Genomic DNA, 16,039 nt, shown 5'->3' with positions numbered 1-16,039 from the left:
GGATAAGTATCTTCAGAAGTGCCTAGGGCTGAGCTATGTATTACAGTATAAACCTATGTAATATTTTCCTTCAGGAACTTTCTTCAGAGGAACGTTTTCATGTAGAGCTGCACTTTAGTCCAGGAGCCAAAGGTTGTGAGGAAGATAAAAATTTACCAGCTGGATATGGATACAGACCTGCCTCCAGAGAGGTAGTAGTTATGCCTTTCTTTAAAGCAAAAGTTAGTTTTTCTGGAGAAACACCTAAAATAAACACTGGAAAATAGTTAGGTAAAAAATGAAAGTGTGATTTTTTTTACTTTGGTAGAAAAATGTCCAGTAAAATATAGGCAGTCCCAATCTTCCATTTTGAATGGGCACTGAGGTAAAGGACACAGATAATTCTGACTGTCTAAGGCTTTGCCAGAATTTTTGCTAGAAATAAAAAGTACTCTTTGTAAGAAAAGTGATATCAACATTACTGTCACATGAATGATATTCTGGCAATTGAAAGAAATATTTAAGAAAGTTCAGCATGCTTATGAATACAGATTGTTGAGGAAGGATTGATGTTTTCAAAGATGTATGGTCAGGTCTGTGGACTTACCACATGCTTTTTGAGAAAGGATTGAAACAAAGCTTGGCTGGAATTCTTCTAATAGACGAAGAAAGAAGAACATATGTAGATTATTAAAATCTAGAGCAATTTGGTCAATTATCTGTGATTTACATCTTGTATGTTTAAAATCATCTTACTTTATCTTTACAAAGAGGATTTATTTAAGAGCCGCTTCTGTCTACGTGTTTCAAGGTGCACAGACAAATTGAAAATGAATTATGTGTTGTTTGTAGAATGAAGGCTCGAAGAAAACCTCTCACAGAAATGATAGTGATGAGGAGGCACATGCTCCTAAAAGAGATGAAACAGATCGATCAGTAGTAATGTTCAAGCCAATGGTATCAGACCCAATTCATATACACAGAAAATCACCCCTTCCAAGATCCAGGAAGATTGGTTCTGTTGAAGTAAGTGTTTGTGTTCCAGATAATATCTTTGACAGAAATTAACTTTTACTTGCTTTTAACAAAACAAAACCAAATGTAATTCTGCTTTTGGCTACACAGCACCAGTAGGATGCATCTCACAGAAGATTTGCTCTTGCTCTATGGGAAATCCTCCATGACAGTAATTTGTCTGAAGGAATTTAAAAAACAAAAAAATTACTGTTCTGTGATAAGACTTTCTTTCTTTTTTTAAGCCATCAGTATTTATAAATGAAGACTTTTACAATCTAAACCTGCATCTACAAACTAACAGACATTGCTTTCGTATTCATCATTACAAGAAAGCTGCTACTGGGAACTAAGCAGACTTTCAGGGTGAACCATGCTGAGAGGGAACAGAGGGATTGAGGGTGGTAGGGGAGGTACAGGAGGAGAGACATGTCTTCTGCTGTGTTTGCTTTCACGTGGGGTGAAAGTGACTCCACTTATCAAGCTTTTGAAGGTAAGAAAATAAACCTGGAGCTTTTTATTAAGTGGCTGGGGTTTGTGTTTCATGAATTCGCTAGATAACATCTTGAACAGTTGAGTTTGCTGTGTTGAAGGCCATGACATTTAGATGTGCTTCACAGACATGGCTTTAATGTCACAGAGATGGGGGGATGCACGGCTGTATCACTGATACCATTTGGATGGTTGGATAGTTGAGTGGCAGAGCTTCAGATGGTGCATAGTGGCACTTCTGTGATATTAATGCTGGAAGCAGACTAACAGCTTCTTATTGCCTCATTTTCAGTTGCTTAAAACCATCAGAAATGAAGATTCACATCAAAAGCTTTTTCTTTCATGTTTGTGTTGAGAATGGGCTGTTTGTATGCAGTAAAGTATTATAGATTTGCAAGTTACTTGGTTATTGGCAGTGTGGAGAGAAAAAGATGCATGGTTCCTTTCTATAAGGATATTTGTATAACTTCACATGACTTCCATAAATTAACAGACATAATAAATGTTAATGTCTTACATTTTCTATTTCCAAGTTTTTTCATAAACAAATGCTCACAACATCAATATTTTTGATTTTTAAAAGCTGTTTTCACTATGATCATGCAAACTCCCCTCCTAGTTATGAGTTCATATACACACAGTTCAATAGTCTATTACTTCAAACTTCTAAACATTTTCATAAATCATGTGGAAGTTACTTTCACAAGATATCAGTAGCACAAATTGCCAAATTTTGACTATGCAGATAGTATATATTGAGATCTAATGTGTTTCAGCATTCTGTGCTTGTTTATCTGCGGGAAGAAATTAACCAATTTAGAGAAAACATACACTATGAAATATTTTTTCTTAAAAGTAAAATTGGAAGTTTCATCTGGCCTACTGAAATCTGCAAAACCAGTATTTGGAATATTTAAACCAAACAAAGTGTTTAAAAAAAAAAATGTCACTGCAATTTAAACTGCAACTGCCTTGACCTTTTTTGTATTTCCTATTTTTCCCTCCTGTAAGGCAATTCTCTCTTCACCTATGTCCGTTAATTTGAAAGGACACTGTCAGGTGTGAGATTATGTGGAAGTTTTAATCTGGGTTATAGTCAGCAATATTTACAGAAGGATTTGCAACTGTAACTGAGTCACAAAAAGAAAAAAGAGCAGAGTTTTAATAGTAAAACAAGAACATAAAGTTCATCAACATTGGAAAGCAAATTCTGTATTGCAAAAAATGTTACTGCTAATGATACAAAATGATGTAGGGTATAGGGGGGCTCTTAGCCTGACACTGTCCTCCCTTGAAGTCTTAATAAGGTGTCCAGCATCAGCTATAGTTCAGGACTTAATTAAGTTTGGAAAACTACTATCAGTCAGGTTGGTGCTACTACCAGTGAGTCAGCTGTAAAGTATCAAAGGCAATTTAAAAAATGAGAGTCTTTCAGATAAGCTTATAGACTAGAAATGGACACTATTAAGTAATAAATAGGAAAGTTTAATGTACTTAAGAGGGGAAGAACTATTAAACAGGATGTCAAGGGTAATAGATGTTCTGTTTCCAACATGTGGAAAATTCTTAAAATCATGAATCAATTATTGTTAATAAATACCTTTCTCTCATATTTAATAATTAGTATACCAGACATTTGACTGAAGTGTTATATTAAAAGATATAGCTGGATGAAAAGAGTGGAACTGCTAACTTCCTAATATTGAATTATTACTCTTCTCTATTCGCTGTTTAATAGTTTTAAAAGTAGTATATAAAAGGGTGCAAGCAGATTGGGTTTTTCTTTTCTGTTCATTTGGCTCTGTTGAATCTAACTTTGCATGCTTTGCTGTTTTTTGCCCCCTTTCTCACTTCCAGGAAGAGAGCCCCCTGAGTGTGTCTAGCCCAGAGTGTATTGGTACCTGGCTGCATTACACCAGTGGTGTGGGTACTGGGCGTCGAAGACGCAGATCAGGGGAACAAATCACTTCTTCCCCTGTCTCCCCTAAATCACTGGCTTTCACATCCAGTATTTTTGGCTCATGGCAACAGGTTTTTAAACTTTACTTCATTAAACATTTTATGCATTCCAAGCAACAACTGTCTTTAAGGACATCTAATCCCTTGTTATGGATTATGTTTCAAGCAAAATCTTCCACTTCTTAAAATTACTTGCCGAGAATGTTTGGGGGAAAAAGAGCAAGTGCATGTTTTTCCACTGAATGTGTTACATGTTTTCATAAAAATTTGGTTTCTTTATAGGAATTGCAAATGTTACCACATTAAAAAAGACTTAGTGCAACTGCCTAATGAAAGAGATTTCTGCTTTGGTTTAGTTGTCCTTTAAGACTTTAAAACCAGCATTGCTTAATTTGGTGGTAGGTAAATTGAAAAAAAAATAAACATTAATAATTGCAACCAATACCATTTAAAATAATTTATTTGGTACTTCATGCTGCTATTCAAAACTTGTTTTGCATATATTATATTTTCAGTGGCCTGGTATTAACTATTGCAGGGAAAAAACTCCTAGCACTAATAATTCTTGCCTTCTGTATCCAGAGGTATCTGAAACTCCCAACACAGTGCATCATCCATTGACTTGTACAATATTTTGAAGATTGTTCTTTATACTGGGGGGTGAGGGGAAGGCAGGAAAAAAAAGAAACGCAAAATGTCTTAGAAGTACCAGTGAAGATCTAAAGATGTTCAGAATGTCAAGATATTGTTTACATGTATGACAATGGATGGTGTTCTGTTAACCATATCCTTTTTCTCTGAAAATTTTCATAATTTAATATTGAAAATTCTAAAACTATTTACATTGGAAAAGTTTATATCAGCAAAGGCTGTGAGCATCTGAAGATTACACTGATTGAACCCGTGCATGGATCAGTGATTGTACCGTGTCCTCAATAGCTTGTCTGTCTTTCCTTCCCTCCCCTCCTTTTTCCAATACAGGCGCAGTTTAGGAGAGTGCATTTGGTAAAATGAAATAAAATGTCTCAAATGTTTGTTCTCATATCGGTCTTGGTCTGTGTCCTTTCTCATTCTGAATGCTTGCTTTGCACCACTTCATTGCAAGGAACTCATATGTGAAATGGACTCCCTTCAGAAGGGGATATTGCATGATCTTTCATGTTTCCTTTACATATTTTTACTAACACTTATCATACAGCTTATTAACACGTGTCTGTCTGAAACAGGCTGCTGTATCAAGTTAAATGGATGTTTCATGCTGCTGTTCTACTTGCCCTTATTTTTCTGTTTTTTCATCCAGGTCCTATCAGAAAGCAATAGTAACTTACGAACACCACGAACTATTCTGGAACAAAAGCAGAGTGGTCTAGGTATGTGCCTACAATTGAAATTTTGTTTGATGTTATCACCTTTTCATCTGCCTGTTCTGTACAGTTGTGTATTCTTTGAATAGCTTTTTTTTTAACAGGACCCAATAGTACTTGTTATCAGTAATGTATGCTGAGTGTCTGCCTACGAACTGGACAGTTTTTCTGCAGGAAAAGTTTTAAAATAAATTATAACTGAAAGTAGCAAAGTGTTCGAGACTGTTCATACTACTGATTATTTACTGCTCGCAACAGGTGCACAGGACTATTTTTAATGTAAAGTAGATTTTCATTATAATGTAGTTTCTGATGGAGTTTTCGGAATTTGCAAGAATCTTTTGGATTGAAATGGCCTGCACCAGAAACACTTTTCTTGAAAATTTCTGTTTCCTGCTGTGGGCAGTTGATGAAAGTGAAGGTATTTTAACGAGGGGACTGGGATGGGGAAAAAACCTCAAGTTTCTTAATAGTATCAGGGGTTTTGTACATATTCCCTCTCCTAAAATTAATTTCTTCTTTTCAGCATTAGAATGAATCATGCTATAATTCAATGAGTTGTTTCAAATTCCCTTAATTCAAGTGGTGCTTTTCTGCTGCTTCTTTTAAACAGGCATACATATGACTCATATGCAAAAAAAATGAAATCATGCACTACTGTAAATCAGTCTTGCTTTTTTTTTCTGTGTGCTTTTTCATGGGAAAAATCAAGTGTAGAAAATGCATAAGCTATATGCATAAACTCAGAAGTAGCTTTTCCTTTCTTTGTAAAGATACGTACTTTTTGTATTATTTTTTATATGTCTAATCTTTCTGTGATACTTTTCTTCCTATTATATTTTCTCTTAGTAAAATGCATACATCAGGTGCTCTTGCTTATTGAAGTCCTGTTTTTTGTTATGTGCTTGATAAAGTTAAATGACTTTTCTTTTATGTGACACAATATGGCTTGTGGAAATTGATGTATTTCTGTGTGTAGATTAAGGTATTACATTTGGTGTGAAAGGCTTTTGCCACAGACCAGGCACCAATTTTTTTTGGCTGTGATTGGTCACATATGCTAGTAATGTTTCCCCTCACTGGATTGCTAAAAGTAATGAAAGGAAGCATCACTGGATAGACAGCTGGTTTTCAAAAGAAAAATCTGCTGCTACTCATCAAAAATAAAAAGATAAGCTCTGAGTGATAAACAGCTTCTCCTTTCAACTAGTAATAAAATGTTAAGGAAAAAAATTGAAACATTTTTTTCCATTTTGTTCATGTTGTATGTAAGTTTCATTTATGGTTGATGATTACAAAAGTTATTTTTATATTTTTGTCTGTGGCTTTCAATGATTTGTTTAACTCTCATTCTGATGAGTTGTAATAAAAGTACTGTCACTTGCATGGAGCTGTGCAAAAGTCTTCTCAGGAAAGGAAGTTAAGCTAAACTTTTAGGTATTTTCAGTTTGTAACATTGTCAGTAATGGTAGCTGAAATATGAATAGAGTTATTTCCAATTTGGTTAACATTTTCTTGGGTTAGAAGGGACATATTCCTATAATAAGTCTGTGGAAATGCGTGAGTACTTTATTGCAGCCTATCATCTCAAAGGTTGATTTGGATGAAAGCAGTGAGCAGTATCTTTCCAGTTTATATTTGTTTCATAAATGCAGGTTTTAAAATACACAGCTTTCACATCATCATCCTCCTCATCATCTTCATTTTGTTTTGTTGTTTTGTTTTATGTTTACATTGATGCTAACTGGTAACTTTTTTTTACCAAAAGTGAAAACAGGACAAGAACTCACTTTGGTTAAAGCCAATCCTCTCTTTGCACATAGAGCAGAGGGTGCTGTCTCATGAGTAGAAGCACAATAAATTATGATAGTTTCAGCCTACAAGTCCCACTCTGACATTACAAGCATATTGTGAACCTGTCCAAGGCACTGCCAAAAGCTGCCTTTTGTGTGGTAAGAGCCATGTGCTTGCATGCTGCATGCATCCCCAATGTGAATGGACGAACACCTGGTTGTTGTATGTATTTTCTCTAACTCCCATCAGGGTCTCACTGTGCGGGCCTGTTTAGCACCTCAGTGCTCGGGGGTTCTTCAAGTGCACCTAACCTACAGGATTATGCTCGTACTCATCGTAAAAAGCTGACTTCTTCTGGCTTCATAGATGGTATGTGCACACTCTCGCACATGCACGCACAAACCCATGTGCCACATTGAACTTCTAAAGATTTTGGTGGAATCCTAGAATATTTTGCCTTAGTATTAATTCTGTGAGTTTCTATTCCTTCTTTATTTGCCTGTAGGTTGCTTATGTTTTAATTTGATAGCGCAGTTAATTCTTGTTTGTCTTGAATTGAACACTAGCTCACAGGCTTGTAAGGCGTGGCAGGAGATTTCAGCAAGTCCATTTTTAAAGTAAACTAAAATTTTTGTTTTGAAATTCTGTAACCATTTTAAACATTGGCTTTTATCATTGCTAATTGATCTTCAAATTAAACAAATTACTTGGAGCATATGTGGGGAATGAAAGAAATTATAAAGTAATAAGTTAAATACTGATGGTGAAAATTTTAGGATTCCTAACCTTTTTTTTGGTGGGGTTTGGATTACAAAGGAGCAGGAGATTTTCAGTTTTGGATAATCTGGGGTAGAGAAGAAACTCTCTCACTAGATTTCAAATGTAAAGATGCCAAAGCACACCTTTATAACTGAGGTGAAACTATTCACGCTGTTTTCCCCCCCACTTCACTACTCAGTGTTCGACTCTAACCCAAATAACCTTGTATGCCAGAATCACCAGCTCATTCTGCTTGTTTTCATACACTTCATTACACATCTTGTAGTTACCAACAATCCAAATTTTCTTCTTTTTAACCTCTATTTAGATTTTTGCCCTTTTCCTTGATCCCCTCTGCATGCCACTCAGTTCTAATACCTTCTCATATTTTCTTTTTTTCTTCCTTCTTCCTTTCCTATTTTAAAATCTCCCTCTTTTGGTAGCTGTTACAAATTTCAGGTACCTGTTTTTCTCTTTCTCAGACACCACACGCGGTTCTGCTGTTAAAAGGTTTTCTATCTCATTTGCTCGACACCCAACCAATGGTACGTTTTGCTTTTATTTTAAAAACGAAAACAAAAACAAAAGGTTCCTTGCTTCATCCCTTTTATTTTTATTTAAAATATGGGGTGTACAGTATCATCCAACTGTCTGTTGTTCCTAACTTCAAGCACAATTCCAAATATATTTGTAATCATTAGATATCCTAAATCCCTTCTTTACCATTCATTAGTATAAATACAACATCAAAGTTCATTTCTTAGAAAAATCCTTGAAAAAAAAGTGCTACTGTTAATCATGATCTCTGTAATAAATTATTCTCCCCAACTTCTTGTGTGATCAGACTGTATGGTACAAGATAAACACAGAATGAAATCTGATCTTATTGGACATTACACTTCTTGATAGCTGCTGCTTCTTCTTTGTCTTTCTCCTGCTGACCTGATTCCCTGAGCCTCCTGATTCTAAAATAAATCACTGAATTGACAGCTGGAATTTATGACTATCTTCTTGAAGTGACGCTAAATTAAAAAAATTAAAGCAGAAGCTTTGGTTCCATTCCTGCTAAATTGCTATGTTATCACAGGACAGAAATTTATTTTACCTTATCATACTTCTCTGTTCATCAGATGTGCAAATTACTTAAATATTGCACTAAAAATCACAGCGAGAGAGCTGTGACTTCTTGAGCAGCATTGACCTCTTGAGCTTCAAGAGTGAGACTTAACTTGTCTTCAGTTTGCAAAAAAGGTCTGGTTTAACTCACAGGACAAAGGTATGTCTTTTTCTTCCTCAGCAAAATATTTTGCACCTCCTTTTCTACATGATTAAATAGGCCCCAAATATATCCTATTCATGAAAACTAGACTCAGTCTTCAGCATCCACCAGACCTTAACGTAGCTTTTCCAGATTTCTTAACTGCAGTTTTAAAAAGTGCGTGACTGGTGGCTGATGGTGATGATATTGAAATTGCAGTGGAAATCATCAGTATTTTCATGATAGATTCAAAATATATTTGTTTAAAAACAAAGTTAATTAAAAAAACCAATCTGAGTTTTTGTTTGGCTTTGCTGAGAAACAAACCCATAGTGACTTTTTTGCACTGCGGTGCGTCTTGAAGGGAAAGTGATACAGTAAGCCTGAATTACTGGCATTAAGACTGTGTTTGATCTAAAAGGCCAATTCTAGTGTCCTATTTCAAATAGGAAAGTTAGGAGTCCGGTTTTTATCTTTATACTCAAACCAAAGAACATTTCCAAAACATACACATTCAGAAAGTAGAAACTGCATTTGAGTGTCAGTGTCTAATAATATGATTACTCTCTATTCCATTTAGCACTATCTTTTTGTGACTGTATTCTTTAAAAAAGGATCTAAATTGCTTGTATTGATCACATTGATTGTTCAGATTCATTTAATGCAGCAGTTTTACCACACATCTTTGACAAGATTAATGCATGCAGTACGAGCTCTTCTGAACCCTGAGTGTATTGGAGGTTTCCAAGGGTTCTCTACTAACATACGTCCATATTGATGTTGTTTCGTCTGTCCTCTGGACTATCACTTTGATTCTCCTTGTCCCTTTCACTCTGTTTTTTTTCTTATTTTTATGTTGTTATCACACCCTCTTAACTCATTTCAGACTACCCCCCCATCTTTAGTTCAAGGAACATGGTGAAACAAGTATCTTCTGAAAGTGCTTTACCTTATTTTCTGGGCCTCTGCAGAACACCCACACCTCTATAGGTGCTGGTCCATTTCCTCTGTGGAATTTCTAGGCTCCAGTGGTATGTGTCTGTAGTTTTTGAATCTAAGACAGCAGGGTGGCTTTTTGAGATGCTGCGTTAACCCTTTCATTGTCTTGCATTTTGACGCTTTAAGAATTAATACAGCCAAAGTTCAAAGGCTGTTGATGTACAGGAAATTGCCTTTTTAAAGGGATACTGTCGGGCTTCTTCATCATAAAATTTCAACTTTATTTATCATAACATCCTAGAATATTTATCATAAAATATTCAAATAAAACACTGCAGATAGATTTCCAGAGTATCTTTTAAGCCATATCCCTTAGACATAAAGTTACTACTACAACATTCTGCAATACGACTACCTGACAGCAGAATTGTTAAAACTCAACAAAAATGTTTGGAGGGGAAATTTATGAAACAAGAAAAAACTTTCCCCCTCCTCTTTTTTTTTTTAAGGGCATGGCTGTATTTTGAAATTCCTTCCTGGTTTTCTGTAACATGCACTATGACAATAATATTTACTAAAAAGTTAACCTGACATTGTCCCACTTTGTTATTTGCAAATAGAAAAATAAATTCTCATGGAAATTTTGGTGACTTTTCTGTCAAGGTAAAGAGAAAAATCTTACATTTCACTGTAATGCAACGAAAGGGTTTGTGCTTTGCATGCATGCAAATAGTCATTTAGGATATTAATATGTATGCCAAACATCTTAGTGCTTACACTGAAGCTTAGCTACTGCCTTTGTAGGAGAATAGAAATTAATTATATTGTGGTGCTTCTTTTGTACACAGAAACCAAGTTTTTATGAAATGCAACATTTTGTTTATAATCTGAATGAAGCTGTCATGAGTACACTTCAGTTGATTGTATATTTGTACCAATTGTCCCGGAAATTTGAGTATTGGCCAAGGTGGATCTAATAATAAAGATATACAGACAGACATTTTGGGGTTGAAACCTTGTTGAATTACTTCTCTCTGCAAAGCACTAATGGGGAATGAATGGGGAACACTGCATATCACAGGAATATTGTTGCTTATTATTTTATGGGAAAGAACAGTTCACAGTCGTAATGCTATCTTTAATAAATGTGCCTTGAACTGAAATTCTAAACATTATTTCATTCACTATTGCTTCTTCATTTACTTAAAATAAATTTACTGTATTGAATTGCAAAGTTGTAGCATTACAGCTGAATGTTGAAAACACTAATGGACATATTTTCCTCTTCTGAAATGCAATTGGATGAAGAGCTGTTCATTGAGTTATCAAACTTGCATCACTTTATAGAACTGCAAATTTTTTTTAGCCAAGATGTTGAAATACTTTTTAGTCTGCTAGTAATATGGATATGCATGGTTAGTGTATGATCAATACTAACATAGAAAAGCAAAGTCCAATAAATTTTTAGATTTTTGGGTTGCTTTACTTACCTCTTCTAATATATGAAACCTCTAGTCTTCTAAGTACTGTTTTTAAATGCATAAAGGTAGGTGTAAATCTCTCTTAGAAAGTAAAAACATGTAATCTCAAGGTACAAAAATGCTAACAGTGGTTTTCCTTTGATATTAAAGGCAACAGTTTATTTTCACAGAATACTGAAGATGATAGAACATGAATTCTGCAAATTTCTTTCTTGGAAGATGTAGCATTTTTAGCTCTTGTCTGCTAACAGTTGACAAAATAGCTATATCCTATTTTCTTGCATGAATGAGTTATCTATCTATTTAGTCATGTGCCAGGTATGAGAATGAGTAGGAGAAATACTATCTTTTCCTGACTTTTTTTTGTAGTGATCTACTGAGTTTGTCTTAAAGGAAAATTATCTTTCATTAACTGATTTGGGAGTAGAGCACAGTTCTAATGTTTGAATAGTTTGTGTGTACACATGTACTTCATGTGTACAGGGGATTTGTATCCCATGGTATGTTACATGGTGTCTTTAGTTTAGTGCACCCTGGAAACTGGCTGGCCCATTTTGTTCCAACTCCTGTGGTATTTAATTTCCATGATTTCAAGGGTCCTATCTGCATGTGCTAATGTAAAATAAATACTTTTTATCATGCATTAATACTTGCATATGCAAAAGCTTAAATCCTGTCTTATGTTTGGAAATCTCTCTTTTTTATTATTTTTCTTTTAGGTTTTGAACTGTATTCCATGGTGCCTTCTATTTGCCCTTTGGAAACTCTACATAATTCCTTGTCTCTGAAGCAGGTGGATGAATTTCTTGCCTCTGTTGCTGCTCCATCAAGGGAAAATCTACAGGAGACATGTACTGGTTTTAGTTTGTATTTATGTTAATTTTAAATTCTTAAATACTGTCTAATTTTTGCAATGTTTTACAGCTAACAATTAAACTAAGGATACTGCTTTAAAGAAAATGAAAATGTACATAAACTGTAATTCTAAATTTTGCAGTATCCTTTTGTGGGTATGGATACTGTCATAATTCATTGTAGTAACGTCTCTGTTGAGACATTGTTGGGGTATTAAATTAAGGATTTAATGCAATCATAGTAGGTTTATTTCCCTTACTATTACATTGACTCCTTTGTTCTGTCCACAGTCAGCTGAGTCACAGGTCATACTTTTTACTGAGCATTCAGTATTTCCAGCTTTATACTGTGCTGTTGTACTGACAGTAACCACAGCAGAGGAGTGTTGCATTTACACTTAAAAATGTGTTATTTCCTGTTTCTTTTAATATTACTTGGAGTTTCACCTGTAAAGAGCCTTGCAGTTACTGAACTTTTTGGTAGTTTGTGCTGCATGTTTGAAGTTTAAATGAGCTTGAAATGAAATACAACTAAGTTCTATCCATGTGCACATCTCTGGGAAGATGACTTCCCATTGTGATTCTGCTGCTGTGTCTTTGGAAGTGGTTTAAGTTAGGTCAGATTTAGGTCATCTCCATATTAGGATACTTATAATCAATGTGTCAGGTGATTGAAAATCATTCTTCTTGAGGAAGTGTCTAAAGACTCATGTTTTGATCAGAAAACTTATACGCAGAAACAATTACTGATACAAAATCTGTTAGGATTTTTCTTTTTTCTGTTACAGGATTTTTCCTTTTTCTTCCTGTTATTTTATACAGTTTAGTTTCTGTTAGTAGCTAAACTGATAGAATAGGCCATCTGTATCTGAGAAAGAAGATGAGCAATTTAAGAAAACTGATGCTGCTGTATATGAAGTATATGAAAATTCTCAGCTATGCAAAATGCCTTGTTATGCTGATGAGGAGGTTTGTCATCAAAACCTGTTCAGAGTTGAGAATACACAAGATGAAAAAATACTTTAAAAAACCCTGGTCACACTCCTAACATATGGTTGTCACCTTTCTACAGAGGAGAGGTTGGAAATTAGACCTGATACAATTAAGGCCAGTTGTATCAGGTTGTCTGGAGAGGTTGTCTGGAGATAAATGTTTTGTGTGCATTTTTCACAGACATTTTGGACTAAATGCCTACTCAGGTGCAATTTTCATAACCTACGAGAAGCAGCACTAATGCTTTCGCTAATCTCCTAGCAAGGCCAGTGTTACTGAAATTCAGTTTAGCTTCCTTAGCAGCATGAACTCATTGTGTTGCTTTCTTAAATAAAAGGGAGATTTTTAGATTTGTCTTTCATGTTGTGAAATTTTGACACCATAGTCAAAAATGGGCAGCTGAGCTGTGTGATGGTGGTGTCTATCTCTGGACAGATACACAGTCCTATGGCTGCTGCTTTTGATGTTTGGCTTGGGTGAGCGTATTTTTGTTGTTAAATGATGTGTATATTCTTTTTTTCCCACCATTTCAGCTTCTCCAACTTACATGATGCCACTGTCAGGAAGAAAAATTTCTTTAAATACATATACCCCTGCAAAAATTCAACCAACTCCACTTGAAACTTTGCCTGAAAGGCTAGCAATAGAGAAACCAACCTTATGTAAGTAACGTCTGTCAGAGGCAGAATGACTACCTTGATTCTTTCCAGAATGATTTTGTAGGGCAGCTATTTCTTAAGATTCCCTGTCTGTGTAAGGGGGATCATTTTGTGGATCAGCAAGAACACAATAGCATTGCACAAATAGTTTTAGCAGTAAAACTGTTATTACTTACTTTCCCTTATCCTCTAAATTGTTTCAATTTCTATGGGCTGAAAATTCATGGGGTTTTGTTTTGAAGTAGACAGCATTTCCAGCTTTCTCCAAGTAAAACAAAGGAATTTATTTATTTAAATGCCAGAATTTCTAGAATGTTTTCTGAACATTTACTGTAGAGCTCTGTAACCAGGTTCTGACTGAAGCTGCCAATAACACAATCAATCATTCAATCATTAGTATGTTTAGTCTGAACTGTTGGCCAGCTATACTATCTGCTTTTGGTTGTGCTATTTAGAGAACAAATTCCATGTGGGTTTCTGATTTAATTAGCTAGTGCAGCTTGTTTGTGTTTCTTTGCTAGGTAATACACACTTTTGATGCTTTTTAGTGTGAATATTAAACATAAAACCTAATGCTTTTTTTTCCTCTCTGTCTGCACAGCTATCCCTGGATCTCCTGTTAATGCATCTGATGTTAAGCTGTCTCTTGAAGAGGCCTCACTAGAGGTAGAACTTGGTGGTGAGACTCTTTCCGAGAAGAAATGATCAGACAAAACTGGAAACAACTTCTTAAATGTTCACTTTAGTGTGAGTTCAGCTAACTTACTGAGCTTTTAAAAGCCATTCATGTCTGCAGCTCATAGTGCACTTAAGAATCTTAAGCTTATTTGTGGTTAACTAGTGTGCACACTACATGTTTAGATCAAGTGTCTTTTCTCATTCTCTAAATTATTTCAGGAAATATATTTATCAGTTTGATGAACTGCACACCTTTGATGGAAAAGCTGCACATGAACCTCTTCTATGTCTTTAAATATCTACTGTAAACCTGTACAAAAAGAAAATGGTATGTGCTACAGTGGCTCTGTTTACGTCACTGTAATGCATTTTCTGTTGTCATCATAAACTTCTATATTCAGGACTTTAAAATCTGTGAATTTCTTCTGTAGGCTGAAATGTAACACACATCTTGACCTTTTTTTAATTTAACTACATTTCCAAAGATATCTCTTCTGCCTGGTTTGAAGGCAAGCAGATATTTCTGCATTTTAATTATTTTATATCATATATGCTGCAATAATTAGGCATGATGGAGTGAGTTAATGTATCAGCACTTTTGACTACTCTCATTTTTTTTCTGTGTTTACGTCAGACCTGTAACATTCAAATACACCTTCTCTTTTTATTATTTAGTATACATGTTTGTATACGGGTACCTGTACCTCATCATCCAGCAGATGAAACTGTCTTCTATGTGCTTTTATCAAAACCTTCTTTTGTTTACTAAAAAAGACAGTTTTATGTTCTTTGCCATATGTTTCTACAAAAAGGTGATATTATAAAGCACATTTTGTAGAATGAGAAATGGTTACAGTTGTTCTGCTGGTAGGTTTATTCTAAAAATTGTAAATATTCCACCTATGCTTTATTATCATCCCTTCAGAGTAGAGAGAGGCTTTGGACTACCAGAAATCAGTGCATACTATTGTAGAATACTCAGGATTCATCACTGCCTGGGGATTTTCATATCTCTCTCCTTCCAGTCTAGGTGGTTGAGAGCAGATCTCATTAAAAAAAGAAAAAAAAAAAAAAGATTTTATAAGAGATGTTAGAAGTGGAACATGGAGTTATGGGGTTATATAGAATAATCATCCAGTCTAAGCAACTCTTTCTGTGGCATGAAAAATTACTGAATTGTAATTATCCCAAATGTACAAAACTACTGTCCACTTTTTTAAGTTCAAGTGGCTGAGTAGTAAGAACTATGAGTTAGGTAATTCTTTCACGTTTAAGTTGCGGAAGACATAGCTTATGAGTTATATGTTTAAGTAGGGCTCTTCCTTTTCTCCAGAGCCAGTGCAACTATAATTATATTCAGTTTGCCACAGGATCTGTTTTCAGTGTTTACCATATATGTAATGGCTTCTGCAGACTAATGCTAACAATGCTGGTTAATTACCAAAAATATGAAGGTTTTCACAGCTATATACTTCAAACATTTCATTTTCTGTAGTGTAATAGTGTTATTGACAGTGTTGGTCTTGCACACAACTGAATGTACACTTGTTTACCATTTAAAAAAAAAAAAGTTAAAATTTAAGTATGCCTATCATTCCAGTCAACCAAAGCTGTGGCTTAAGTTTTTTTTATGTGCTCTGAATAAAAAAACAAGGTCACTGGCAACTTCTCTCCATTGTGTTTTTTTTTTTTAAAGTGCTGTGAAATATAGTGGGTAGTTGATGCAGTAGTCTCAGTGGAAAACAATTTGCAGATAAGCCATTAATTTACAAATAAGCCAAAATTTCTCTTGGTGGTAAAGGACATGACTCAAAAG

At 34.9% G+C, this 16,039-nt stretch overlaps 1 protein-coding gene across 14 annotated transcripts in view; it reads left to right on the top strand.

The window, feature by feature from the left end:
* The window catches only part of PPIP5K2 (diphosphoinositol pentakisphosphate kinase 2), a 47,491-nt gene extending 31,603 nt beyond the window's left edge, over positions 1–15,888 (top strand). For 2 of the 14 annotated variants that reach the window (XM_027656877.1, XM_027656876.1), the window contains exons 23-31: positions 75–191; positions 832–1,005; positions 3,343–3,516; positions 4,745–4,814; positions 6,852–6,971; positions 7,844–7,906; positions 11,759–11,890; positions 13,420–13,548; positions 14,147–15,888. In XM_027656877.1, coding sequence (XP_027512678.1) covers positions 75–191; positions 832–1,005; positions 3,343–3,516; positions 4,745–4,814; positions 6,852–6,971; positions 7,844–7,906; positions 11,759–11,890; positions 13,420–13,548; positions 14,147–14,250 — 1,083 coding nt within the window. In that variant the 3' untranslated portion in view covers positions 14,251–15,888. The other 12 variants (XM_027656887.1, XR_003529931.1, XR_003529932.1 and 9 more) reach the window with 12 other exon arrangements.
* Positions 15,889–16,039: the final 151 nt, after the last annotated feature.

Source organism: Corapipo altera, unplaced genomic scaffold, assembly GCF_003945725.1.
Source record: "Corapipo altera isolate COAL_440 unplaced genomic scaffold, ASM394572v1 61281, whole genome shotgun sequence".
NCBI lineage: Eukaryota > Metazoa > Chordata > Aves > Passeriformes > Pipridae > Corapipo > Corapipo altera.
The sequence above is the reverse complement of the archived record's forward strand: the minus strand, read 5'-3'. Positions and strand labels throughout refer to the sequence as shown.